The 27000-nt window shown below is 31.7% G+C and overlaps 3 protein-coding genes across 8 annotated transcripts; 2 read left to right on the forward strand and 1 right to left on the reverse strand.

Moving 5' to 3' along the window:
* Positions 1-112: 112 nt before the first annotated feature.
* On the reverse strand, positions 113-8570 carry LOC108464126 (transcription factor TGAL1-like). Of its 6 annotated transcripts, none has more exons than XM_017764234.2 (11): positions 8277-8570; positions 7877-7965; positions 6497-6567; positions 6206-6349; positions 5930-6004; positions 5758-5817; positions 5098-5175; positions 4929-4980; positions 3169-3440; positions 1343-1594; positions 113-725 (listed from the first exon to the last, which is right to left on the reverse strand). In XM_017764234.2, exons 4-11 carry the CDS (start codon positions 6266-6268, stop codon positions 579-581), a joined length of 999 nt encoding a protein of 332 aa, XP_017619723.1. In that variant the 5' UTR covers positions 6269-6349; positions 6497-6567; positions 7877-7965; positions 8277-8570; the 3' UTR covers positions 113-578. The 6 variants fall into 6 exon arrangements, with proteins under 6 accessions (XP_017619723.1, XP_017619725.1, XP_017619720.1 ...); XM_017764236.2 differs by having other exon boundaries at positions 7877-7968; XM_017764231.2 differs by having other exon boundaries at positions 7877-8043.
* Positions 8571-10380: 1810 nt separating this feature from the next.
* On the forward strand, positions 10381-18246 carry LOC108463014 (origin of replication complex subunit 4). Its single transcript, XM_017762950.2, has 16 exons — positions 10381-10782; positions 10917-11007; positions 11107-11163; positions 11733-11780; positions 13332-13382; positions 13458-13501; positions 13581-13644; positions 13820-13906; positions 14144-14235; positions 14325-14406; positions 15263-15348; positions 15456-15565; positions 16698-16790; positions 17388-17452; positions 17557-17700; positions 17851-18246. The coding sequence occupies exons 1-16, from the start codon at positions 10661-10663 to the stop codon at positions 17878-17880; spliced, it is 1266 nt and encodes a 421-aa protein (XP_017618439.1). The 5' UTR covers positions 10381-10660; the 3' UTR covers positions 17881-18246.
* Positions 18247-20841: 2595 nt separating this feature from the next.
* Positions 20842-26357, forward strand: LOC108462341 (phosphatidylinositol 4-phosphate 5-kinase 4-like). The gene is made up of 8 exons (XM_017762304.2): positions 20842-22279; positions 22368-22535; positions 22932-23097; positions 23186-23302; positions 23775-23968; positions 24154-24272; positions 25376-25448; positions 25848-26357. The coding sequence occupies exons 1-8, from the start codon at positions 21063-21065 to the stop codon at positions 26134-26136; spliced, it is 2343 nt and encodes a 780-aa protein (XP_017617793.1). The 5' UTR covers positions 20842-21062; the 3' UTR covers positions 26137-26357.
* Positions 26358-27000: the final 643 nt, after the last annotated feature.

The following is a 27000-nucleotide window of genomic DNA, read 5'->3' on the forward strand; positions in this document are numbered from 1 at the left end:
ACATCGATTTACTTAATTTTAATTTATTTTACTGCGATTTTGATTCCTTTGGGCTTAATTTCTCTTTTATTTGTGTACAGGTCGACACACGTCGTGAGATAAACAGCTATGATTATTATAATGCAAGGGATAGTATGATCAATTACATTACAACAATGGAAGGGTTTAACCTTTATACAAGCAAAAGCAAAAGACTGTAAGATCAAACACCCAAAACGTAACTATTTTCATCCTGCTTTTTGATCTACAAATTGAAATCTGTATCCTATGTTTACATATTTATATCATTTCCCTATCTTCCTTTCTTAATTCTAAAATCAAAGCCATCAAATTATGGGGCTAAAGTTTTACAACAGAAGCAATCAGCATTTCAGCATGCCCGCATTTGTTCTGTCCATACAAAGAAAATCTACACACAATAGAAGCGACCTCACCTGTATCCTGAATGAATGTCCGACTCGAAAGTGGAAGAACAACAGCAGCATTCTACCCTACAATCATTGCATTTGCATTGCTCCAAGGACACTAATATAATTTGATTAAATGACAGTCAATTGGCTTGAAGAGGACCAGATTTCTCACTCCCGGGGCCGAGCCAGCCAAAGAGAACTGAGAGCTCGAAGCCGAGAAAAATAATCATTTATGGCAAGAAGAGCCCGAGCTGATTGCCTAGTTGTCAAAATTCGATGCATTTGTTGCAGTGTTTGTTGACGCAGATTATCAGCCTGATATGGTAAAAAAGAGAACAAATTATTAACCTAGCAATTAACCTGGAAAAATCAATTGACAAGAATATAAAACTAAACCAAATATATGGGTTTTACAAAATTTCATACACAAAAAAAAATGCATACGACATGGTTCCCAAATTTTTACAAGCTGTAAAATTCGGATGCATCATACCATCTTCAATGATCCAGAAACAAAGAAGATTAAATGAAGTATTATTCACATTAACTTCCTTTTTATTTTAACTACTCTCGAGACTAAAAGGTCATACCCAAAACACAATGCTTCTGTTATAAGCAGGGTCTGGAGAAGGTATCAACACAAGGCCTTCCCCAGTTGAGACTATCATAATAAAATGACACATAACATAACCAAACACCTAAATTAATAATGTTGTGACAAGGTATCAACACATGAAAACTGTTTCCTACTGTTTAAAACAAGAACCAAGAAAAGGATCAAGAATGTCATGTGCGAGTTGAGAATACCCTTCTTTTTCTATCCCCTCCTTTTTCCCACAACACAGAATCAAATCACATAACGCTAAAAGAGATTAAAAAAAAACACACACACATTGGAAACATAGTCAATATTGGACACAAAATGTAAGTACCTGAAGAAGGAACCCTTCAAGAGTTCCTAGCTTTCCCATGGCCATGGCCATTTGACCCATATAGTTTGCCACATTCCCAGATGATCCAGAAGGGGCAGAAGGTGAACCATTGGCCAAAGTCTCAGCCAAAGATTGTTGCAATGCTTCCATCCCTTGTGACAATGAATCTTCAGCCTGTTGTGATGACTGCTGCAACTTTTGGATTCCCATAAACTGTTGCTCAGTTAGAGGCTCCAATTGATTTGAAAGAAGCTGCGCCAACATCCATTACGTTTAAGAAATGGTCAATAAACCAGAAAGAGAAGAAAAGATGAATGCATCAGAATGTCCCTCAGAACAAAGAAGGAAACAATCTATTACATGCAATCACAATACCATGAAGGTGTATCTAATATAACAAACATGCGATGTTTTAGGCAATTGTATTGCTTCTATTTGAAGAATATAAAAATCACATATCTACAAACTTAGATTAGAGAAGTCAATAGAGCACGCAACATAGCTTCCAATAAATAAATAAATAAAAAGCCAGCATAGGTCATCAAGATATAAAACAATGTAAAGAACACCATGATTATCAGAACCGCACCAGATAATACCAGTTCAAGGCTTCAGACCATGGGTCAAAGGTTCATCAGTGGATCGTTTGAGTCAATTGCTGGTTAACAGAAATAGTTTCAAGTATTATGAATAATTATAAAAAAAAAAATAACACCGATGAGGAAAAGATGATAACATATTGAGAATGTATTTTAACAACTTATAAGATGAGAGCTAGAAAGTTTCATAAAACCCAAAACTGGTGGTCATGCTGCAAAATACTGGAAAGGTAGTCCATGATACAGACAGCCCGAAAACAAACTTCAGAATTTGATCTTAACTGAGGACATAATGTCCAAACAGGCATAAAACCAAGTTTCAAAGCTAGGAAAAGTCAATGGGCAGAAAATTCTCCTAAAGCGCAAAGCGCATTCAAAAGAATCATCACACTTTTAAGGGTATCACATTTCCGGGGACATTTTGCTTCAGGGCTTTGATTGTTCTTTTGCATGGGAAAGGATCACCCTGAGCTTTATAACAAGTTTCGAGGAAGCAGAGCGAGAATGGTAGAATAGAAAAAAGCAACAATCAATACTTTACATATTTCCCTTCTGTGTTGTTTGGTTGATGCTTTTTTTTTTGGCAAAAAAGAAAATGAAATTCATTTAGAAGTGAATAGAGAATGAAAGACAAAGAAAAATACATATATGAACAGAACAGAACAGAACCTTAGTATATAACAAAAAAACTTGTTTAATATTCAAGTTGAAGAACCACCAAGTTAGAAATAAACTAGACGCATCCAATAATATGATACCAAAAATATGATGATTTGATGTTATATTATTAGATGGGTACATGGTTGATGTGTTAAGATGAGCCTACCTAATCTATCCACTTAGCAGGCAGGGAAACTGATACTTCGTAATAAGAAAAAATAAATTTAAAAATTGCTTTTGGGAAGAGAAAAAGAAAGCTGGATTTGATAATTTTTACATAAAGACATGCATCTTATATTTTATAATTTTTAAAATAGTTTGATTTGAATTTTTGTCACAATCTCATGACTAAGTTGGTATCACTTTCTTTGTGATGTCGAAATTCTATCAATATATAGATTTTTTTTTCAATTCCTATGAACTGTTTTCACTAGTATTATTAGCATAGATCTAGCTTCAACAAAGTTAAGACATGTAAATTTTGATAGACCCTCATGAGACACTCAAATATTGAAACCTCATATGTAACATGAAAACAGTCCTCAGTATCAGAAGACTGGAGCTCACCTTAAGAAGCTCAGATGAACGGAAGCCTCCAATCCACAGAAAACACCGCTCTGCTGGTGTTTTCCACATTCCTGATAAGATATGGAAAACATCAGCTTTTGCCGCAGTGCCTTTCAGCCTGAAAATGTCATCAAAATGCGTTGTAACACTGTCCACAATAATGCGAAGTTCTGCATCACCAGCATGTGAATTGACTGCAGTCCTCAACTCATTTATCTTCCGATTGTGCTCCTCTAGCCACCGTGCATATTCAACGTCAAATGCCAGTGCACCTGTACACCAGCAGTCCATGAAGATCAGAGATCAAAAACTTGAGAATAAAAAAGCTTTAAATTTTTAAGTCTTGTTTTAAAGGGGAAAAAGAAGGAAGAGAAGAAAAACACTAATTAAATAAACTCACTACCATTAGCAAATAGAGTAAACGCAGAGCGATAAAGTACAAAAGTATTGAAGGCAAAATTATTTTTTCCTAGAAAAAGTTTCAACAATCAATTTATTTCTGGATAAGGCAAAACAATGACAACTAATGTTGTCAGGGGCGTTACACGCAGTCAAGGCACAAACTCCTCTCTATAGCCTGAGGTGCAAAAAAATGCCCGCCTAAGTGATATAAAGGTGCTTGCATATAAATAAATATGTGTAAAATGTACGTGAAAAATTATGTAAAACATGATAGATAATAACTAGTTAAGATAAATTTCAATATAGTTCATTTATAAATTGAAATCATTGTTCAAGTCTAATAATTAATGAAAAGAATTACAATAGAAAGAAAAAAATCAAAAATAGAGAAAGAGAGAATTAAAAGAAGAACAAATGGTAGAATAGATTGAGAAAAAGTAAAAACATGTTTATCTTTGCTTGGTAGTGTAACTAGTGTTTGTAACTGGTTTGAAGGAGGTTGAAGTTTTGAGTTTTGCTAATTTAACAAAGTTTTAACACAATAAACTTGACCACTAGTAGGTTTATAAGTAATAAAATATAAAATTATGGTATTTTGAGTGTTAAAAAAAAAAGAAACTTAAAATTTAAAAGTCGGCTTCAGGAAATAAAGTTATTAATGTTAAAACCAAAAAAATAAAAAGTTAAAAGTAGACTTCAGCGGGTATTTAGGTTTTAAAGAAAAAAAGTTAGAAAATAGTTGAGCTAGCTTTTTTGCCGCCTAGGGTTGAAGCCCAATGCACAAAAAAGCGCACTAGGGCGAGTGCCCAATAAAAATAGCCTCGCATGAGAAGGTTGAAGGTGAAATCTTGACTTCTCACTGGGCATTAACGCCTAGACAGGCACCTTAATAACTGACAACACCAAATTTTATCATTGAACAAAATCCAATAAGCCAAAAAAAAAAAAAACCATTCAATAATATTAGACATTATATGCCATGAAAACCAAAGGAAAAAAGCAAATAAACAAATTCTTCAACAGAACCAAACCAGAAAAGCAATGAATCACAAATGCATACAAGGAAGCTTATTGTGCCAAGCAATAGCATCCAGGCATACATAACAATGTTCTAAAAAGTGAAGGAACCCTCTGAACCTTGAATTAAATACTCAGGTATAGGCACCTGACACAAGCAGAAACAGGTCCTTCTTTTCCATGTTTACGGAACAAAACTTATCATACCTAGTACATATTATTCACTCATGTAATGTAATAGCTACAGTAACGAAGCACATTTTAACCAACTTGCAATAGAAGGAACTTGCATTCCAAGAACCATGACAGTATACGGTAGGAAAGGCTAACAAAGCTTATACCATTTCCACTCATTGAATGAGATTGATCTCCTGAGCTTGAAATGAATATCCCCTATAGTGAAAGTAGTGAAAAGAAGATATGTAAGGCATAATAGACAGCATTTGCAGCCTGAAATTTTCAATTGCAAATGATACATCATAAAACCTATAAGATTAACATGTAGCAGACCTGCTGACGAGCTCGCTGTAGCTCTTGCTCAAGTTGAGTCAGTTTCAGTCGGCTACTCTCCAATTGCTGCACATATGCCTAGATTTTGAATGAAGGAAAAGGGTTAAGAAACAGGGAATACAATAATAAAATTGGTAAACTGAGCTCAATAGATGCAAAACAAAAAAGCACACGTAGTTTTGCACTTTTCTCCTCTGTTTCTGGTCAGATACCGCTGCTTCTACATTTTTTGGGGGTAAGTTTTTCCTTGCATTTCAAGGGTCAAACTTCCATATCCATGAACATTGAATATTCACCACACAGGCACTTCAAAGAAAATGCAAGATCAGATCAAGATCGTTACTTCATATTTCCAACCAATAAACTCCCCTAGGGAAATTAACCTTTTTGTGGACACAATAGTGTTATTCCAACTCTTTTTTTTTATGGGAGTTTTTCCAATTCTTATAATGTCTTAAGCAGGACAATCAATCAGCCTTAGAGATGTGACATAAATGTGTAATTGCTACAAGGTGTTACAAGGGATTTTACAAGTTATCCCTAAATTTATAATAAGACACCAAAATACTGCACCTTAATAGATGATTGCAACTTAGAATTTAATAAATGCCTGCCTATGCAAACATTGATAAAGTGTAAATGATTAAACCAAGTCAGAACCTTTTTCCTTAACCGGCTTTTTCTTGCAGCCTCACGATTTTGAGCAAGCCTACGCAATGTCTGTAGAAGGGAAAATAATAAGATTATCAATATGACGGTATACGGATAAAACTGTTTTAACAATTTAATATTCTCGTTACCCAATCTAAACACAAAAAAGAGGGAACCTGACCTTCTGATCTGTTTTATCTTTTGATCTATCGCTAGAATCAGAAGCCACAATAGCATTCATTTGACCTCTTCCAAACTGCACAAAATATAGAATTCACAATCACTATTAGCCAGTAGGCATATTCACCAGGACAACATATTTGTCTACATATGATTTTTTTTTTTCTTTTTTATTTCTCAGAGAGAAAAAGTAAAGTTTTGGAATCAATTAGATGAAATGAAAACTAAAACCCAAAGAACCAGAGGTTTAAACACTAGCATGAACAAGAGGCATTACCCTTTGATTCTTCTCATCAGTGTCATCTGTTGAAGTATCAGTCCTGGGGCTGGCATCTGCCATACTGGAACCTCCCAATTCTCCTGACCAGCTAATTAGATACAAGATTTGGCAGGATCTTTTTGTAGTGTTTAGCCTGTGACCCTAAAACAGCAGCAGAAATATTACAATCTGTGTACGCAAGTGTCTTACACACAAATATACACAATGGGAGAGATAACTCTAAGGGGCTAAATTTAGTTTGAGAGCTTGAAGTATAAACACAATTTCTTATAGGAGATAAATAACTACCTTGCTTAAAGCACCAAACTGGGCATCAGCTACTGCTTCGGAACTTGACTTTATGTAATTAAATAGATTATCTAAAGGCAAAAATGATCAAAAATAGATATCATGATAAGATCCCTCATGAAAAGACAAGGAAAAAAAAATGCTAAATCAGCAAACCATTTCAATTACATAACAAGAAAAATGAACAATGCAATATGATGCCAGGTTCAGTAGTAAAAAGAAAAAAAAGAAGAAGCAATAACACACTGCCAAAGAAAAATGAACAATACAGAATAAGAATCATTTTCCAGAACTCACCTTTAGGTTTATGCTTTTTTGCAATTATATTTATAGACAAGTACATCATTGAGTTGAAATAAGAGAACATAAAAGAAAAGAAAACCATTTATTCCAGATAGTGCATTGAAAAAGGTGCAGAGGACATGGTCCAGCACTAATTACAACCTACATCCTCAAGCAATAAAGAGTTGAGGAACAGTAGAATATCATTCACCAACCCATGTTACTCATAACAGAAGGTGGTTTCAATGTCAATGCACCCATGCTACATTATAAACAAAATAAAATACAACACATTCTCTTCATAAGTAGTATTAAAATGCATAATGCAATTTCATTTCCCATGACATGAAAAATGAAATGCATTGAGTTATTCATCACTAGAAAGTTAAAGACCATTGCATTCTTTGCATAAGATCGATAGCATCCTCAATGCAAAATCCAAGAGATTGCCTAAGGGTTCTAAAGTTTGAAATTCTAGAAGAGCAAATGGTGTTTGCCTCTTTACCACTGAAATCCATAAGTCATCAAAACCATTTATTCTAATTTGAAGCAATATGTTTCAAAAAGTAAAGCACAATGCCCGTGACCCAGCGAAGAAGAAAAAGCTAAATAGGAACATTTCACGATGTGTAACAGGAGATGACTAACATTTCGACATTCTTAGACAGCCTCTATTTATCAGTAAAATATGCCCGACATCCCAGATCTGTAATCATACTTGGCCAACCTCATGGCCAGTTAACATGTTTTAAGTCAATATAATACTATTCTTTTCCCAGAAATGCAAAAGTCAAATTAGCAACAAAGAATACAACATAACGCTAATAAACTCCCGGACTCAACCCTCTTAGGATTACTAACGTTACCTATACTACACTTACATCCATGAATTATACGCAGCCACCAAATTTTCAATGCAAACTACTTAGTTATATACCTATGATAAACAATTCTAACTTCTATCAATAACCAAAGAGATTAAGAGGTAGCCAACACAAAACTCATATAAGAGAAGTTAATCATCGATAACTATTACAAAACAGTTAATAGAAACCTCATAAACAGTTTAGAATCAAAATAAAAGTAAAAAAGAAATACCTGGGATTGGAAAAGGATACAAAAGGAACGTAGCTCGAGCAAAGCTGCTACAAAATTCTTCTCATTTTTGCACACCAAAATTCACCGTTCTACTGCCATCAATAATCACGAACCATTAATCATCATCCAAGACCGCTTTTTTATTCTCTTTACAAACAAATTCCCACCTGCGCCACTTCAATTACTTCTAACAAGTCAACCAAAATATCACGATAACTCTAGATAACCTAACCCCCAAAATGAAATCAACAAACTACACTAAATTCAAACTTCCCAAAATTAAACACACACAATCTTAACCTTTTACCCGTACAATTTTGCAGAGAAAAAAACAAACTTAAACGCAAACCAAATAGCAAAATAATCGAATTTTGACCAAAAAAAAAAGAATTAAGCTGACCTTGCCTTGGCTCTAAGCTGGAATTCAAAGCACCAAGGATTACATATAGATAGAAGTACTAAGTAACCAGTTCAGCTTAAGGGGAAATTCTTAAAAGAAAAACAGTAACTTTTGAGGAACTAAGCAAAGAAAAGGAAAGGGGGAATAATAAAAGAAAAAGAAGAAAGACAACAAAGAAAAAAATGGAATAATGAGAAAGGGGGTCGCAGCCTGAAAGAGCGGAGGAACGGAATGAGTTAGGGTTTTTTAAGACATGGAATGTGTAGTAATAGATTCTCAAACGACGTCGTGTACATAAGGAATATAAGAATAAAGGTGACCAAATAAACAGAACCTAAAAATCCGTCCGTTAAAAAAAAATTCGACCAGTTTTTATTTTAAGAAGAAAAAAGAAAAGCTAAAGTACTAAAACCTTCGAGAATATTTCGAAAATTAATTCGGCTCTTAGTTAAAAAATGCACTAAATTAATCTTTTAATTTAAAAATAACATTTAATTGGGCTTTCTAATTTGTCATTTTTAAAATATTGACGTATCGTTAAATATCGATTTAATATGACGATTAATTAATGGTTGTTGCAGAAAAATATTAACATGAAAAGTTTAATTGATTTTTTATATTTTACAAGGATTTAATTAATTTTAATTATTTTAAGAGAACTTAATTGACTTTTAAAATTATATAAAATTTTTAAAATAATTAAAATTTATAAAAGAGTTGTAATTTTAATTTTAATTGTTTTTAATAACTTGTATATATTTCATAATTTTTGAATTTTTATAATATTTTAATAATTGTTAAAACTTTTTAATAAAAATTATTTTTTCACACATGCTATCTCGCATAATTCCGTAAATCATCACCATTCTCCTTAAATCATCAAATACTAACTTCATTATTTATCGACTCTTCACTCAACGCTCCATCCAAATCTAATTATCATCACACTTCAAGAATAATAAAAAATATTCTTTTCTTATATATTTTTTAAACTTTTACAACTTCTTATACCCTCAATAAAATTTTATATTTTTATTAATTTTATCATTTTAATTATTTTTATATAATTGTCTACCATTTCTAATGTTTTTAATAATATTTATTTAATATTTTCATTATTTCATAACATATTAATAATATTTTGTAATGTTTAATAATTTTAGTAGTTTTTAAATTTTTATGATATTTGATGATATTTAATATTTTAATAGTTTTATAAAACTTTTCAAAACTTTTATAATATTTTAATAATTTTTGGCTAAAATTTTTATAATAATTTTAATTTTAATATTTTTTCATTTTAGTTATTTTATATAGTTTTCTATATTTATAAAACATGGTTAGAAATTTATAATTTATTGAGAATTTTAAATAATCTCTAAAAATCAATTAAGTCATCCTAAAATTTAAAAAAAAAAAAAAGAATAAGAAGTAAGGCAAACATAAAAGAAAAAAAAAGTCAAGTATTTGTCTCTAAAATCCTTTAAGGTATTCAAATTATGTATAATTACATAATGTTTTAATTGAGAAATTAATGATAATAACCATTTGGACTAATTAATAACATTACAAAACTATAGGATCCAAATTAAATTAAAAATTAAAAATTAAAGTGACGCAATTAAATCTTTAATTTAGACATAATAAAAAGACTAAAACTGAAATTTAACTCTTCTCTAAAGCTTTTAGGGTATTCAAACTATATATGACCACCTAATATTTTAACAAAAAGGTAACGAGATTTGGACTAATTAATAATATTATAAAAATATAGAGATTAGTTTATATTAAAAATTAAGATATATAAATTAAATATCAAATTTAAGTATATTAAAGTGATCAGAGGTGAAATTTAACATTTTTAAAATGAAAAAATGAAAGTTTAGTTGAGAAAATCACGTGTCGGAAAATTAATAATTAAATTATATTAAAAATTAAATTATATAGATTAAATATTAAATTTAAGGTGACGAAGCTACATGTCACGAGAAAGAACCCTCGTATATACTCGTATCGTATATAAGTGAATGAAATATAAGGATTAAATCTTAAATTTAAGAAATTAACCATTTTATAAGATTATTATTCTATTACACCGTAAATTGGACCTGTCTTTGCAAGTTGGAGGAGCCCAAGACACGATTTTGGAGTAGTGGCGGGAAATCCATTCTTCTTCCCCCTTTTGACTTCTCTTTCCCTCGCCTAAACTCATCTTGTCTCACTATCTCTCAGACAGGACCCTCGCCGTCGCTGTTGGTTCCAAACGGCCTTTGTCTCTCATTTTCCCCTTAATTTACTCCTTTTTTTAGGAGTTATTCGTAATTATACATATCTTTGCTCTACGGTGGTTTCTCTCAATCTCAACCTACAAAGAAAAAAAACCAATGGGAAGAGAAAAAGAGAAAGAAAAGCCGTCTGAGAAAGCTCTAAATCTCCTTAGATCTCGTCTCTCTGACCCTAATTTCATCTTTCGACCCCTCTCCGATTCTCCTGACAGTAACTACAGGTCTGCTTTTTTTTTTTCCCTATAATTTTATCCATCTTCCACTCACTTAAAATGAACATAATAAACGACTTTTTCTTATTCCTAAATAAATGTGTATATTTCTCCCCTTAATTTCCTTTTGTTCTCTTTCGCAGCAAGTTGAAGTTTATAATTTCCACTTCAGTTACGGAAGCATGCAATAATTCGATTCTGCTTCTTGGTCCTCGTGGGTCAGGGAAAGTCGCGGTATACCACCATCTTTGATTAAACTCCTTTTTATTTATTTTTTCTTTCATTCTTCTAAACGAACAATTTTCTCTTTGTATTTTTTTTCCGCGTTGTTAGGTTTTGGAACTTGTTCTCAGCGATCTTCTTCAGCAATATCCTGAAGCAATATCAGTGGTATGGCTACGCTTCTTAATTTCTTGCTTTATTTTATTTTCTTCAGTATTACGGAAGATTGTTCCTGAGGCTGTAGTAGTGGAGAAAAAAGATAATAAGGTAAAAGTTTAATTGATCTAGTTTCTTTGGAAACGAGGAAATGAATTTTAAAGTTTTTATTTTGATGAAATTATGTTTTGGATATTCATTGGAATGCATTCTAAGGTAAATTTGTTTATTTTCTGGAACTAATCCCTTCATTCATGTTTTTAGGGGATGTGATGAGAGAGGATTTTTTGTTAGGTAGACTAGGAATCTTTGGATCACTTCAATAACTGCAAGTCTTCTCATTTACTGGTGCCTTGACCATATGCATCATACTAGTATTTTCATTTCCATGAGCATAAACAAACTGTATGGATCAAATCAACTATGCTTGTATGTATGATTGTGTGATTATATGTAGAAGTCCCAGCTCAGTTTATTCTTGTTTGCAGTGCCTTAAACTGCAAAGCCACAATGCTTCAAAATACATACTTATACGCATATTATGCGTTCTCATCTTATATTGTCTTCGACTATTGATGCAGATTAGACTGAATGGCCTTCTGCATAGTGATGACAATTGTGCACTTAAGGTGGATATCTCACAACTTTCCTACTCCTACATTATACTTTGTTGTACTGAATTACATGATCATGAATTATCAACTCCCTAATTTTTCTCATTATGCATGTTAAACCTGTGATACTGTGTATGGTCTTATCTCATGCTAAACTTGATTCATGCAGAAAGTATGCTTTCATATAACTAAATTGCTAGTTGAGTAAAGTGTATCCTTTATGCATAAAACAGATAAAATTGCACCTGCAATTCCCCAAGTTTTGGTTGCATTTCATGTTGATTCAGTAGTTCAAAAAGTCACTTAATTAACTTCCATCCTTATAATGAAGAGGCTCTTCAGTCTGTGTTGTTGGCCTCTGGTCAAAAAGAACAAAGGGAGATTGAAGAGAAGAAAAGAAAAAGGAAAGAACAGGAAAAATGGGAGAAATTGTTATTATTATTTCTTGAAATTAATTAAACTGCAGTATTAGAAGATTGTTATCCAAATTTTTATTAATATACATATTTTCTGAAAAAGTAAAATTAATATAATCTTAAAATTTTTCTTTATTCCTTTTTTTTATTATAAAATATAGTTTAGGTTCTCTTTAAATATTGAATTTTAAAAAGATAAATTTATTTCTTTGTCTGTTAAGAGGAATATTAGCTGATGAGGGAAGGGGTTGTTTAATTTTGAAACTAGGCCTACATGGCTCATTAGTGGTTTTGGTGGCCACCATTTCAAGTAGTGGTTGTAAAATAAATATTTTCAACATAGCAATTCTTATGCTATTTTTCAATGCTGTCGGCAGTTGGAACTTGAAATTAGTGGTTGGTTTATAGAAGAATTGTTAGAGGGAAGTTTAATTGTAATGCTAGAACTATATGTACTAACATTTGACCCTTTGAACTCTTGGAACTGGTATGATATGTTTCCCAAAGTTTGGGGACTACAGGTGCAATCACTGATACATACATTTTTTATACAGTGCAAAGGTGTTACCCACAGTTAAAACTGGGTAGTTTTTTGCACAAAATTATCAGACCTGAGATATTCTTACAACTCTTCTATATTAATAGGGGAATTTCTTGAAAAATAGATGGATCCTTGATTGTTACTTCCTGAGGCAACAATGAGAAGTTAGTACATTGAATGATTAGCAAGTTTGTGGATAAGCAATATCACTATGCACTTAATTTTAAAAGTTTCTCTAATGGAAAATATGTAGGTCTAGACCATAAATAAATCATTAACACATTGAAGAAATCTAAATGGAATTTATCCAATGACGATTGGTGAGCAGCTCAACAAGTTACGGGCATATAGTAACTGCACTGAATTGAAAAAAATACTAGGTCTGGTCTTGTGCTAGTTAGCTAGATGATATTACTAGCCGAGCTTATCTGTTTTTTCTCTATTATCTGCATATGCAACTTGTCACTTGTTAATAATAGTACCTAACGTATTTTTTGTTCAACCATCAGTTTTCTTCCAAGGCTTTTACTAAGTCATGCAATTAAATTAGTTTGTCTTAAAACTTTCATGATACTATCTTTTATTTGTCAATGGTTATTTGTCTTTCAGGAAATTGCTCGACAGTTATGCATGGAACATCAACTTTTGTTCTCGAAAGTGGTACTGTGTATATCTATTTGAGGTCAATATCATTTCTAACTAAAATTTATATTGATTATGAAATGATTTCTGTAGGCATCATTTGATGACAACTCCCAGTTCATGATAGCAATGTTAAGGTGAGGGCGTTTGATTTGCCTTTTCTTGAAACAAAATCTATTCCAATTATCTTTAAACTGATAGTGTCTATCATTACAGGGAATGTGGATTAGCACATAAAACGATTATTTTTGTGCTTGATGAATTTGATTTTTTTGCTCAGGTTAGGATCTTCTATTATTCTATATAATAATGCGAAATGTAAAAGCTCCTTTTTTTTCAGGGTGTGGACCATAGATAACATATTAATAATTTTATTTTGGGAAAAAAAATTTAGGTTTTAAAATTTTCAATCAAGCAATTAAACAGAATTTCTTTGTCTAATTGTTTTTTTGTAGGGAAAACAAAGATTACTTTATAGCTTGCTAGATGCAATGCAGTCCGTGAATTCACAAGCTGTTGTCATTGGTGTGAGCTGTCGACTGGTGTGTTTAAAGTTTTTTATTTTTTGAATTTTTATTGTTTACAGCATTTATGGTTTGTCTTTCATTGTTTCATTTTGCTGAGTTTTGTATAAAATTCTTTTACTTGCTGAAAGATAAAAACTAACTAGAGAATTGATGCTTAGCTTCTGTCTATAGATTAGTTTATAAAGATGCAGTTTGCTTAATAATAATTTATTTACTTCCTTAAGCCCTAAAATGTTAGTCCATGCCATATAGGATGTTGACCAGCTTCTTGAAAAAAGAGTGAGATCTCGTTTTTCACACAGAAAGCTGCTATTTCTTTCTCCCTCTAAAGAAGATACAGAAAGGTGATTTTTCTTTTGTCTAACCATGGAGATCATTGTGTCTTATGCTCAAGAAAGAGCTACATTAGATGATGCCTAATTTGGCCTTGCAGATTCATGGAGCACATTTTGTCCTTGCCGATGGATTCAAGCCTTCCCCACAACTACGCTGCTGAATTTAATGGAAGGCTAAAAGTATCCTTTCCCTGAAACTTTCTTTTGATTGGATAATTGATAATGGTATAGTACAGAAGGGGGTGGGTGAGAAGGGGGGGTCATGACTGAACAGATTTCCAATGATTTTCAGAACCTGTTTTGAAAAGTTTGAAGTGGCTGTTAGATTATGTTTTTAATGACTTTCCAAATTCCCTCATTTTAAGAACAAATTGAATCTTAATTATAATATACTCATGGTTTGTTCTTATGAAATTCTGAATATAGAAGTTACATTCTCTAAATTTAGTAATGAATGCTTATATTGGAATGGCCTTATAGTATACAGATTAGAGAGTTAATTTATAGTCGGAAACAAGTACATGTTGTGCAAACAAATTATTTTACTTTTTCCAATAAATAAATCACAGTTTGACCTGAATTGATCCAATTCATCATTTTTCCCCTTTCTCCCTCCGATATGCTGTAGCTTTCTCATATCTGTCTTCCCATAAACTAAACAAGATCATGTTCCAGTTAGTCATCAAAAACAATAAAACACTACAGCCTGATAGATTTTATTGTCTTTGTTATATTTTATATCTAGAAAACAGTAAAACAAGTGGGGATAAGGTTGAATATATATGACCTTTAGGTGCAGAACCTTTGAATTTAGGCTTCCCTTTGTTATATATATAAATAAAAGCATACATTAAATATTTATGCATGCTCCTAAGGTGCTTTACAATTTTGGATACATAATTTGTAAAGATTAATTAATTTTAACTATATGTTGATACTTAAATGTTTATGCACCTAAGATTACACATATTTTACTTGTATATTTCCAAGGATCTGTTCTTCCAGACTGAGTGATGAATTCCTTGACATCTTACAGAAAATTTTATCAGATGAGAGATTCAAAGAACTGATTGATACCTATTTGAGTTTCAATTTCACAATTGGTCATCTGGTTAGGTTTCTGTAAGTGTTGCTTCTTGCATCTGGAAATACAGGCTTTTATATAAACATAAGCTACTAGAATTACAATGTTTTATGATAAGCTAATATGAATATTGAATTGATTCTAGATTTCAAGCTGTTTCTTATATGGATTTGAATGCTGGGTTCCTTTCACTTGGGAACTTCAAAACTGCACTTTCCAGCAACCAGAGGCAGCTAAAGTTGGAAAGCATAAGAGGTACGAGGACTTAAATATGCTTTCCTCTCTATTTGGTACTGTATTTCATTTTTTTTTTTTTTTGCATATAGGAATATTTAATAACTCCTGCTTGAGAGTAGCACGCTTTTCATAAGGTCAAATTGTCTCAAATTTGTTTCTTAATAGTAAAGCTAATCTAGTATAAAATTTAGTTTTTCTCCAACTTTTTCATGTGAATAATCTACTGAAACTTGTAATCAAGTACAATGGACAATGACTACCTTGTAAGACTTTTGTTGGATTTGTGAAAAGTTAAAGCAAACTGTCATCTGTCGCAAGCTTCATCTCAGACTTCCTGGTCATTTTTTTTTCATGCTGAAATTCCCAACTTTTAGATTGTTGTTTCTCGGGTTTTTATGTTTAGATGTTCAAAGAGAACATTATCTTGTAAAAAATAATCATCTGAAATCCTTCAAATGGCTTCAACTTCCATTGGGCATTTTGTGTCACGTTGATGATTTTTGGTGGAGTATTGTTGCAATGCTTTAGTATTTCATTAATTAATCTTAGTTAGCTAACTCTTTGAAAGTCTTACATCATTGTATAGAGTATTGATGGTTTTGAACAGATAATTGGTGCAAACTGATATAAGTATTATTAAAATACATGGGGCATCTTTAAATGTAGTTGACAATTTAAATTTCTAACATTTGACATGCTAGAGTTGTGTGCCCCAAAGTCATGTTAAAAATAAAATATGAGTGGCAAGATAGGGGGATTTGTGGCATTACTTCTATTAGATGTTGATTAGAATAAGGTTTTTTAAACCTATGAATAGACGCAGTTTGTACTCCTCTTGTATCATTCGAATTCGACATAGTAAATTTTCTTCTCCTCTGCCCGTGGTTCTTCCTGAAAGTGTTTCCACGTAAAAATAAGTGTGTTCTATTTTTCTCTCTTTTCTTTGCGATACATTGCCATTATGGACGTTCTATTTTCACATGACACAAGTAAGATCTGAAGCAATTTTAAAAGCAATGCCATATCGCTGTGCAGTTTTAGTTGCAAAATCAGGGTAAGATAAAGCATGACAAGTAGATGAGAAATTATCCATCTTTGATTTATTTAATTTTATTAGAAACATAACAATCTTTGAAATTGTGTAAAGCAGATTGCTCTGTATTGGAACTCTATATGATGGTATGCATGAAAAGGTTGGAAGTTAAGGAGCAGACCTCTTATAACTTCTATTCTGTTATGACAGGTTCATTTCACTACTTTCATTGTTATTACTATTATTTTTTTGGTAAAAGGACCTCTTCAGTTCCTCTCAATTTTGAAATTGAGCAAATTGGTCCCTCTAAAAAAAAATCAAAGCAATTTAATCCTTGTTAATTTCGAAAGTGAGGAACTAAGAACAATCACGATAATGTTTTTCATCAATTGTACATGAATTTGATTGGTATAATAACAAATATAGCTCTCAATGTTTATACATTCTGTCAATTTGGTCCTAGTTTAACAAATTTATCCCGCAACATTTGTGTAAATGTTGAGGCTGAATTTGTTGAAATTTTCAGAATTAAGGCCAAAATGACAATATATAAAAATTGAAAACTAAATTTGTTATTATACCAATCAAAATGATGTACATTGATGGAAGACACTGATGCCGTGATTAATAGTCCTTAATTGCTTTCTTTTGAAATTGAAAGGGATTAAATTGCTCCAATTTTTTCGAGAGGGACTAATTTGCTCAATTTTGAAATTGAGAGGGACTGGAGAGGTCTTTTTACTTTAATTTTTTTAAAAAATACTACCATTAAGGTATTATTTACTTGCACATTTTCCATTATGTCAGAATACAAGAGCATACATGATTCATTCCAAACTTCTGACTACTACGCAGCAAATGTTTGTTTACGGGTGTGTATAATTCTCTTAAACAAGCTTCTAAGTGGAAAAGTTGGTATTCTTAACACTTAATCTCATGCAATGCATTTGATGGCATTCCACTCTAATTTTTGCAGGCATTTGAACACCTTCTACAATGTCAATTGATTAGTTTTATAGACAACAAAGGGCACAATCAATCTGTTGAATTTCGTCCTGTAAAGCTTCTAATTTCATCAGCTGAACTACATCAGGGGCTGAAGTCATACCAGCAGTGTCCTGTAAGTTACTATCATCATAATTTCTTTTTGACATGCATAAGCTTTCGAAAACATTTATTACATAAACTGGATCACATGTGCCTTAGAATACATTGAGAATTCATCTTCGGTTTCAAAGTCAGTGATCTCGGTGCTTTGATTGCTTTGTAGGCCATCCTTCTCAAATTAATGGATCGATAAAGTATTAAAGTAATATGGTCCAGAGAACCGTTGGATGCCTGCCCCATATGTATTGCCAAACGAAATCTAGAATGGTCGGTTACTATGCTGCATTTGCACGGGTCAGTTCCACCTTTTCTTTATATGCCATCTCTGTTAACGATTATTGTAGTGGTTCATGCTTGCTTACCTTTGATAAATGGTTTTAATGGGTTTGAGTTGGGATTTGTGTTAACCAGAGAATGAATGCACTTGTATTTGTCATCCTAAAATAAGAAATCGAATTAGGCTGTGCTTGGTAGGATAGAGAAAAAGAGATTTGTAAATGCACCGGTTATATTTCATAATTATTTTTCTATCAAATTATTATTATTTTTACGAAGCAAATCTTTAATGTTCTGTTATTTTGTAGTTTCCTCTAAAATACCTGAAAAACTTGGTCTCAGAATCTCAAAGCTAGGTAATCTCAAGTGGATACTTGATTCCATTTTCCAATGTAATTTAAAAGGTTGGAAACAAGTTAGAATTTGTTAGGCCCAAAATTGTTTGGGTAGTTGAAGTGGTCAAGTCAATGGTTATTGATGGGATCGGTTTGGGTGATTCAAAGCAAATAAACTGTTACAAAATTTAAAAATAGTATTAAAAAATATACGAAATTCAATTCAATTGATTTATATCGATTTATAGATAAATTAGTTTTACACCTCATTGGACCCGTGTCTTGACTGATTATCATTTCAACTGATCCAATTGATCGATTTTGTTTGGTCAATACTAATTCAGCTTTGCTTTGACTGTTTCAAAACTCTTTTTGGTAGTCGAAATCTAGTGCTAAGCAAACTGTTTTTTTTTTTATACAATAAACTTATGTTAATTGAGCTGTGTAATGTCAAAAGATTTTTGTTATGTCAATTTCGAATTCAATCCCTCCACATTCTACATCCTTTAACAAGAAAAATGTTATAGCAAAGTTCTTTTGGAAAGCATATTTTGAACAATATTATAAATTTTGCAATAGCAACTATGGTAATTGAAGATATTAATAATTGAGACTTTAGAAACATAAACAAAAAAAGAGAGAAGAAATTAGGGTTTTTAAAAAAAACAACAATGTTAACTTTTTAGACTTCAAATTTGATTTGGTTGGAGACTCAAAACCCAAACAACATTAATAACTGAATCAAAGATTTGCTTCACATCCACAAGAATGAAATTAAGGTAAGTCATGAGTGGGTTAACAATGGAAGCAAACTCCAAAATGTTGTTTGATTGATAGTGTTGTGGTGGGTGGTGAAAGGTGTGAAGGACCTTGCAATTATGTTCACTGAGATGATGGTATTATGGTGTTGTAGTTTGGTTTTCTTGTTTAGGCATTTGTATCAACCTATGCTATATATTTCAATAAGCATGTTATTGCTGCCCTTCACTTTTCCCAAATGCTCTATTTACCTGTGTAAATTTCTGTTTGAGGTTGTGCCTACACTTGACCTAAATACCTTTTCACATATTCTTAGTTTTTTCTCCTAACAACTTCTAGTCTTTTAATATATCAAAATAGTGGAATAGGTAATTGTGGACGAACCACTATAAATAATTGTGTCAACCTTTTTTCTTACTCTTTTGAAATATCAATTCACCCTTAATATTGTCCGACCTATTTTGTTATTTGTTTATAATTTTTTCTAAAATATTATTGATAATTTTATGATAATTAATATATATTTTAGGATTTAAAGTATGTAGTTCTATTATTACAATTTTACTATCAAATATAAATTACAAAATTTCTATGTAATTATATTTTATCAATCGAACACAAGAACTAAAATTCTTTTTACTTCCAAGGAAATATAATTATTGCCTTAACAATAAACTTTCATTCAATTATTTTATGAGGTACAAACAAATCCCATGTAATTTATATTAACAAAGAAATGGATTCCGTCAACCTTTGAATTGAAATTAGGATTTTAAAAAGGAAAATATACATTTTGGTATTGAAATTTAGTTTCAAAGTTTAATTTAATACCTAAACTTTTTTCAACCCAATTAGGTACTGAAACTTAATTTTTGGTTCAAATTAGTACCTAAACTTAGTTTTATAGTTCAAATTGGTTCAAATAAATCATTTATAATAAGTAATAATTTCGACAAAAGACCAATTTCAAGTACCAATTTGAACCAAAAAGTCGAGTTTAGTTATTTAATTGGATTAAAATAAGCTTTAGGTATTAATTTAAATCTTAAAACTAAGTTCAAGTGTCTAATTGTACAAAATATCAAGAAATTAAGTACCAAAAATGTATATTTAAAAGAGTACAGGGATTATTGGCACAAAACCAAATAAAAGAAACTTGTTCTTCGATTTTGAAGGTAAGAAGAGGAGGAGGAATATATGTATTTTATAAAATTCGGTAGAACTATTTTTTAAAGTAACTCTAAAAATAATAAAACTTGTTTTTTTTTTTCATTTTCATTAGTCCTTCCAAAAGTCAGAGAGATGAAGAAGTCACCTTTTTAATCACACAAAGGAGAAAATTACAGTCCTCACTTACCTTCATTAGACAGGTTGGAAATCATAGACAAAGTGTTATCAATTAATGGACATTACTACTATAATAATGGCTCGGTCCGAGTGTAAGAGAAATCAAACTCATTACAATACAAGACATTCCACATATAGTTGTAAGTGGGTGATCGTATCCTCATCTTTTTAATCTTGTAATATTTCCAACCAAATACAAGGATTGTCACACTCAATAATCATCTTCTTGTAGCCATCCCATCTACCCCATAATTCTGCTTGCTTCACTCAGCATATACCCAAGTTTTGTTTGTAACCTGTCAACCATTCAATAGAAAGTTGGTTGAATTGCACTTGGAACAACAGAAATAAAGACCCATGCATGTTAAATTAGTAGTGACTTTCAATATTTAGCCTTAAAAAAATGAATGATTCATAAAATTGAATCTTATTTTATGAGGTAGAGAAAAAATGGAGGAAAATTTTTGGTCAATCGTTTTTTTCGCTTCATTTCATTGAAAAACAATGAAAAATTGAGAGAAAAACATTGTAAGATTCATAGAATTTTGCTCTTTTCACACTTCTCTTCATCATTTTTTTCCTTCTTTTTAGGATTATTAGTTCTTTTCGTATCATTGAAGAAACCACAATAGTATGACATCTTCATTCAATAGCAACCATGATGAACATGTTGAACAAGGAGAATAGTACTGTTTCAAGGGCATGGGAGGCCACTTTGCGCAAAACACATGCAGCAAAGAAACGTGCAAATAGCATTTTTGGTACAATAGCTTTAGCAAATGCAACAGCTACTAACACCACCACCACCACCACCACCACCAGCATCAATGCTGTTCAAGACAATGATAAAAATTGCACCATCTCTGAGGCAGCATACTTCACAGAGAAAATTCTACCTAATGGGGAGTATTATAAAGGTCAATGGTGTGATAATTTCCCTGAAGGTCAAGGCAAATATTATTGGATTGATGGATGCATGTATGTAGGAGAATGGCATAAAGGCAAAACTATGGGGAGAGGAAGGTTTCGATGGCCATCTGGTGCTACATATGAAGGTGAGTTCAAAAGTGGGTACATGGATGGTACTGGTACATATGTTGGATCGAATGGGGATACTTATAAAGGACAATGGGTAATGAACTTGAAACATGGTAATGGCATTGAGTATTATGCTAATGGCGATTGGTACGAAGGTGAATGGCGCCGTGGTTTACGATATGGAATCGGGAAATACCAATGGCATAACAAGAATCATTATGATGGTGAATGGAAGAATGGGGTGATTCATGGTAATGGGTGTTTTGTATGGATTAATGGCGATCAGTATGATGGATGTTGGGAAGATGGTATGCCGAAAGGTAATGGTACATACCAATTGTCTGATGGGAGTTTTTATGTTGGATATTGGAGTAAAGAAGAAAATGAACAAAATGGTACATATCATCCATCAGAATCTTCTTCAAATGATGTTGAATGGGATCCTAAAATTGTGTATAACCAATTAGCTGACTGCAAAATTTCCCCTGGTGAAAAGGTACCAATCTTGCCATCACAAAAGAAATTAGCGATATCGTATTCGTCTAACAACGCGGAGAAATCGAGGAGACCGTCGATTGATGGAAGAGGAAGCTTAGTCTTAGAAAGACCATTTGATAAAATGAATCTATGGGGCGAAAATGATAATGATTTCAATAGTTTTGAAATGAGTAGACAATTGGATTGTGAGTTCTATGGTGTAAATCCTGCAGAATCAAATTATAAGTTCAACCCTCTATTACCATTGAAGGTACCTAAGCCTGGTAATAGGCAAGGTGAAAAAATATCTGTAGGACATAAGAACTATGAACTTATGCTCAACTTGCAATTGGGAATAAGGTAACATTCTTTAAGCTCTGATACTTGTATGCTATAATGAAAAAAAGAATGGAGTTTTTCTCACATATTATTATTTATTTGGACATAGGCATTCAGTAGGAAGACCTGCACCACCTACAAGTCTTGATCTTAAGGCTTCGGCTTTTGACCCTAAAGAGAAAATTTGGACAAGGTTTCCACCGGAAGGTAGTAAATATACTCCACCACATCAATCTTGTGAATTCAAATGGAAAGATTATACTCCAGTTGTTTTCAGGTAACATAATATACGAATATATATTATATACTTTTCTCATCATGATCACAACATGCAACATCAACTTTGCATGAAACATGCAAAAACTTTCAAATAAAAGATATAGGTAAAAGTATTACGAAAGTTAAATTAAAAAAAAGGGTAAATTAATCCTTGTAAGTTGAATTAAAGAGTAAATTAATCTATTTTTATTGTTAAAAACTGGTTTAGCTAAATGTGGTATGCCACGCATACCTCACTCTATTATACAGAGACCAGTTTTTAATAATAAAAATAAATGAACAACATATATAAGGATTAATTTAACTATTTTATAAGTAGAGTGAACAAAATTTTCTCTAATACAATCGTTTCCTAATATTTTTACCATACCTAATCCCATTTATTTGTGTAAAGGTCATTGAGGAAACTATTCAAGGTGGACCCTGCAGATTACATGCTATCTATTTGTGGAAATGATGCACTAAGGGAGCTATCTTCCCCAGGCAAAAGTGGTAGCTTTTTTTACTTGACTGATGATGACATATACATGATCAAAACCATGAAAAAAGCAGAAGTCAAAGTGAGCTTACTTTGCGTCTTCAGACCCTATTTTAGTTTCAAGGCAATGTTTAGGTTTTTGTAATAATCGAAGGATTTTTGTTGTGTAGGTATTTTTAAAGATGCTTGCAGCCTATTATAACCATGTTCGATCTTTCGAAAACAGTTTAGTCATAAAATATTATGGCTTGCACTGTGTAAAGGTAACCGGTGCCATACAAAGAAAGGTTAGTATATAATATTTTCATGCACTCTAACCAGCCAAAAGTACAAAGTACTTGTACCAAGAGTTGAATTATATTTTACTTTCTCTATTTTAAAAAATGGGTAAATTAGTTATTATACGTTAAATTAAAGAAGAAATTGGCCATTTTGTTAAAATTTTTATCCATTTCTACTGTTAAAAACTAGTCCCTATGCAAAAGCATGATGTACACGTGGCATGTATGTGCCATTTTTTGATCATTCTGTTAATTATGCCAGATTTTAATAGTAGAAATGAGTGAATTTTTTAACAGAAATTACCGATTTGTTCTTTAATCTAATGTACAGGTATTAATTTACCTATTTTTTGAATAAAAAGGACAAAATATAATTTGATACCTAATACAAACGCCTTCATAGTTTTTTTGCCCTCTAAGTATCATCTATGTATATAAAGATCAACTCCAAAATTATTAAAAGCGATTGATAATTCAGGTGCGGTTCATTATCATGGGGAATCTCTTACGCTCCGAATATACGATTCACACACGCTTTGACTTAAAAGGATCTTCATTAGGGCGTGTAACAAATAAGCCTGAATCCGAGATCAATAGTACAACTATACTTAAAGATCTTGATTTGAACTTCATATTCAAACTGCAGAAAGCTTGGTTTCATAAGTTTTGTTGGTAAAACATAAGTTTTGCTTTTATGTTTTATGTTTTGTTTCTTTTAACATTTAGTAATTAAACATGTTTATGAACTATATAGCAACACGATGTCAATGCATCAAATATATTTTTTCAAATTTCCTTCAAAAGCCTTTGATTTAAACACATTTTCTTATTTTGTTTTTCGATAAACCCTTTCACAGGCAAATAAATAGGGATTGTGAGTTTCTTGAACAAGTTAGAACAATGGACTACAGTCTTTTGGTGGGACTTCACTTCAGAGAAATTTCAAGTAATGGAGAGCTAATTCCATGTGAAAAACGTACTCTTATCTCATCATCTTTCATCTTTTTCTAAAGTATTTGAAGCTTAGTACCTACTTTCTCCGCTAGAAACTCTTTTAAGGTTATTGACCTATAGACTTAAATTTGGTAATTGTTTTTGCATTCAAATTTATTTTTTTTAAGTTAGTCCCTAAATTTGGCAATTGCTTCCAGATAAGGTTTGAATTTTTTTTTTAAGTTAGTCTTTAATATTTCATTAAAAAAGGTTGGACAAAAACAAGTTTATGTCCTAATGTAAAAACAATTGTCAAGTTCAGGTACTAACTTAGAGGAAAAAAAATTTTTAGGGCCCGATGTGTGAATAGTTACTTAGTTCAGGCCTCAATGTGGGAATAATTGTCATGTTCAGGAACTAACAGTGTCTTTGATAAACTAAAAATTTAAGCATTAAAAAATTAATACTACATTTTTACCACAAAATTTTAAACACATAATATAATTATGTTGTTTGATAAAATAAATCTTGATTTTTGAAAGATAATTGTTTTATAATTTAGTCTTGTTAATATAATATTTCTCAGTTTTTATTAATATAATATGTTATATTATTTTGGATAAAATATAAATAAGTTATTTGAATATTTTTAAAAAATATACTTTATTTCAAATTTTAATAAAATAGAATTAATTTAATATTTTCTACATAAATGGATAAGCACTAGTTACCTACTTATTTTATTAAACTTTTTTTGTTGAAAATTTTATATTTAGTAAAATATTAAAATATTACAAAACACATTGAAAATATTAAATTTGGTGAACGCCCTTGATTGGCCTGGTGGCTAAGGGTTTACCTATAGAACTTGCTTGGGTTCAAACCTTCGAGGGAGTAGTGGCAAGCCTTTATTTAGGTAGCTCCCTTTGAATATAATGTGTGCATGTGTGGTGTGGGTATGCTCCTTCCATGAGTGTGTGAGTTAATGAAATGAAAATTTTCAATGATTTATTAAATATGCCCTAAATTGGAAAAAAAAAAGAATTCAAGCTCTAATATGCGAATGATTGTCGAATTCAAGCCCCAAATAATGCACTAAACCAATTTTTTATTTTAATTAACAAAATTTTGTTTTCTTTGTTGTAGGCGATCCTAGGAATGAATCAAGTAGTCTTCATTCTAGATCAACTTCTGATCAACTTCTACTAGACCTTGAAAGGTGAAATGTCTCTACACATAAATATAGTCTTATATTTTTATTTCAATCATATAATGTACCCTTCAGATAGGAACTCGTACAATTTTTTGAGAGTTGGACTCTTAACAAGTTTAATATTGTCCTCGATCGGAGTTTTGTCTCCTTACTTTATCGAAATTCCTAATGATTCATAAAGTGGGAGTACCTTTTGATGCCTTAAAACGTAAAAACTGTGGTTGCTGCAAAGCAAGCTTAAGGCTAGGCTCGAACTTGAGACCTTTAACATAAAAAGGATCTGAAGGAACCATGGTGTTACTTGAGCTAGCCTCTTTAGCGACCATGGCTTCTGCTTGTTTAGGCAAATGATTATTATATTAAGATTTAGGATTTTGATATTAAAAACCAAACCAACATTTGCAGGCAAGCTAACATGGTGTTGGGAGCCAATATGCCAGCACGAGTAGAAAGAACTATAAGAAAGCCTGAATGTGAGTTACAACTTGTAGGAGAACAAACTGGGGAGTATTATAAAGTTATATTGTCCTTCGGCATTATAGACATACTTCAAGATTATGACATTACCAAGAAGCTTGAACATGCATATAAATCAATTCAATACGATCCTACTTCTATATCAGCCGTGGATCCTAAACTGTATTCTAAGCGATTTCGAGATTTCATTTTCAAAGCTTTTACTGAAGATACTTAGGTCATGTCTCAACTTTACTAAGAGCCACAAATAGAAAGATACTAGCTTTTATGTTGTAAAGTGTATCATTTTCATGTCATGTAGTGTTGTTTAAATTATTTTACCACACGAGTGTTAACATATATTGTTGGACCTGGTGCCTTGAGTGTAGTATATTCATTTTGTACACTTGTATTTTTCAAACAAATTAGTGTAATAAAAATATCCATTAATTATACTAATACTTTTTGTATACCGTCCTCAATGTTTATGCATGCAAAGCAAAATGGAAGCAAATATTGACTCATAGATTATCTAATGTTTAACTAATACTAAGAGATATTACATTGTCGGATCATAATATGGAAAGACAATTTGTATTAATAGATAAACCTAAACATGTCCTTAGTCTAATCGAAAATAAGCAAACTGATTGAAAAACTAATATGCTATATATCAAGTCTAATTAGGGATATGTTTTGTGTTGAACACTGGAGCGGATGATTCCCAGAAGATAAAAACATAGATGTGACTGACTGGACTGACAGTATAGATCACATGGCTCAAGTAGAATAGATTCTAGATCCGTTTATGGATTTATTCACTTGTGATGCTCAGATTATGACATATCTTAATCCTCAGTGAATGGTGAATTATATATGCGTGACTCGTATAATTTAATATAAGTAAAATCTTGATTTCAAATAGATAAAGATTCAGAAGTTGGTGCGTTGGGTATATAACTTCTGCAATATGTAACATCGTTCATAATAGTGAAATTCATAGCTCAACTAATGGGTAAACGACATTCTCTCATCGACATTGCATGATATATGAAAACTAAACGTGACCAAGAGTTAATTGTCGTTATTATAAATGACTTGC

This window comes from Gossypium arboreum, chromosome 13, assembly GCF_025698485.1.
Source record: "Gossypium arboreum isolate Shixiya-1 chromosome 13, ASM2569848v2, whole genome shotgun sequence".
Taxonomy (NCBI): Eukaryota; Viridiplantae; Streptophyta; class Magnoliopsida; order Malvales; family Malvaceae; genus Gossypium; species Gossypium arboreum.

Excerpts from the sequence above, each read along its gene's own strand:
- LOC108464126 (XM_017764237.2), bottom strand. The coding sequence starts at position 7,296 with ATGGATTTCAGTGGTAAAGAGGCAAACACCATTTGCTCTTCTAGAATT. Across the intron at positions 6,568-7,181 it reads TGCTATCGATCTTATGCAAA|ATAATCTATTTAATTACATA; the intron begins GAATGCAATGGT and ends TTTTGCCTTTAG. Across the intron at positions 5,176-5,757 it reads AAAGCCGGTTAAGGAAAAAG|GCATATGTGCAGCAATTGGA; the intron begins GTTCTGACTTGG and ends TTCAAAATCTAG.
- LOC108463014 (XM_017762950.2), top strand. The coding sequence starts at position 10,661 with ATGGGAAGAGAAAAAGAGAAAGAAAAGCCGTCTGAGAAAGCTCTAAAT. Across the intron at positions 11,781-13,331 it reads ATGACAATTGTGCACTTAAG|GAAATTGCTCGACAGTTATG; the intron begins GTGGATATCTCA and ends TTTGTCTTTCAG. Across the intron at positions 17,453-17,556 it reads CAGCAAATGTTTGTTTACGG|GCATTTGAACACCTTCTACA; the intron begins GTGTGTATAATT and ends TAATTTTTGCAG.
- LOC108462341 (XM_017762304.2), top strand. The coding sequence starts at position 21,063 with ATGATGAACATGTTGAACAAGGAGAATAGTACTGTTTCAAGGGCATGG. Across the intron at positions 23,303-23,774 it reads CCGGTGCCATACAAAGAAAG|GTGCGGTTCATTATCATGGG; the intron begins GTTAGTATATAA and ends TTGATAATTCAG. Across the intron at positions 24,273-25,375 it reads GCTAATTCCATGTGAAAAAC|GCGATCCTAGGAATGAATCA; the intron begins GTACTCTTATCT and ends TCTTTGTTGTAG.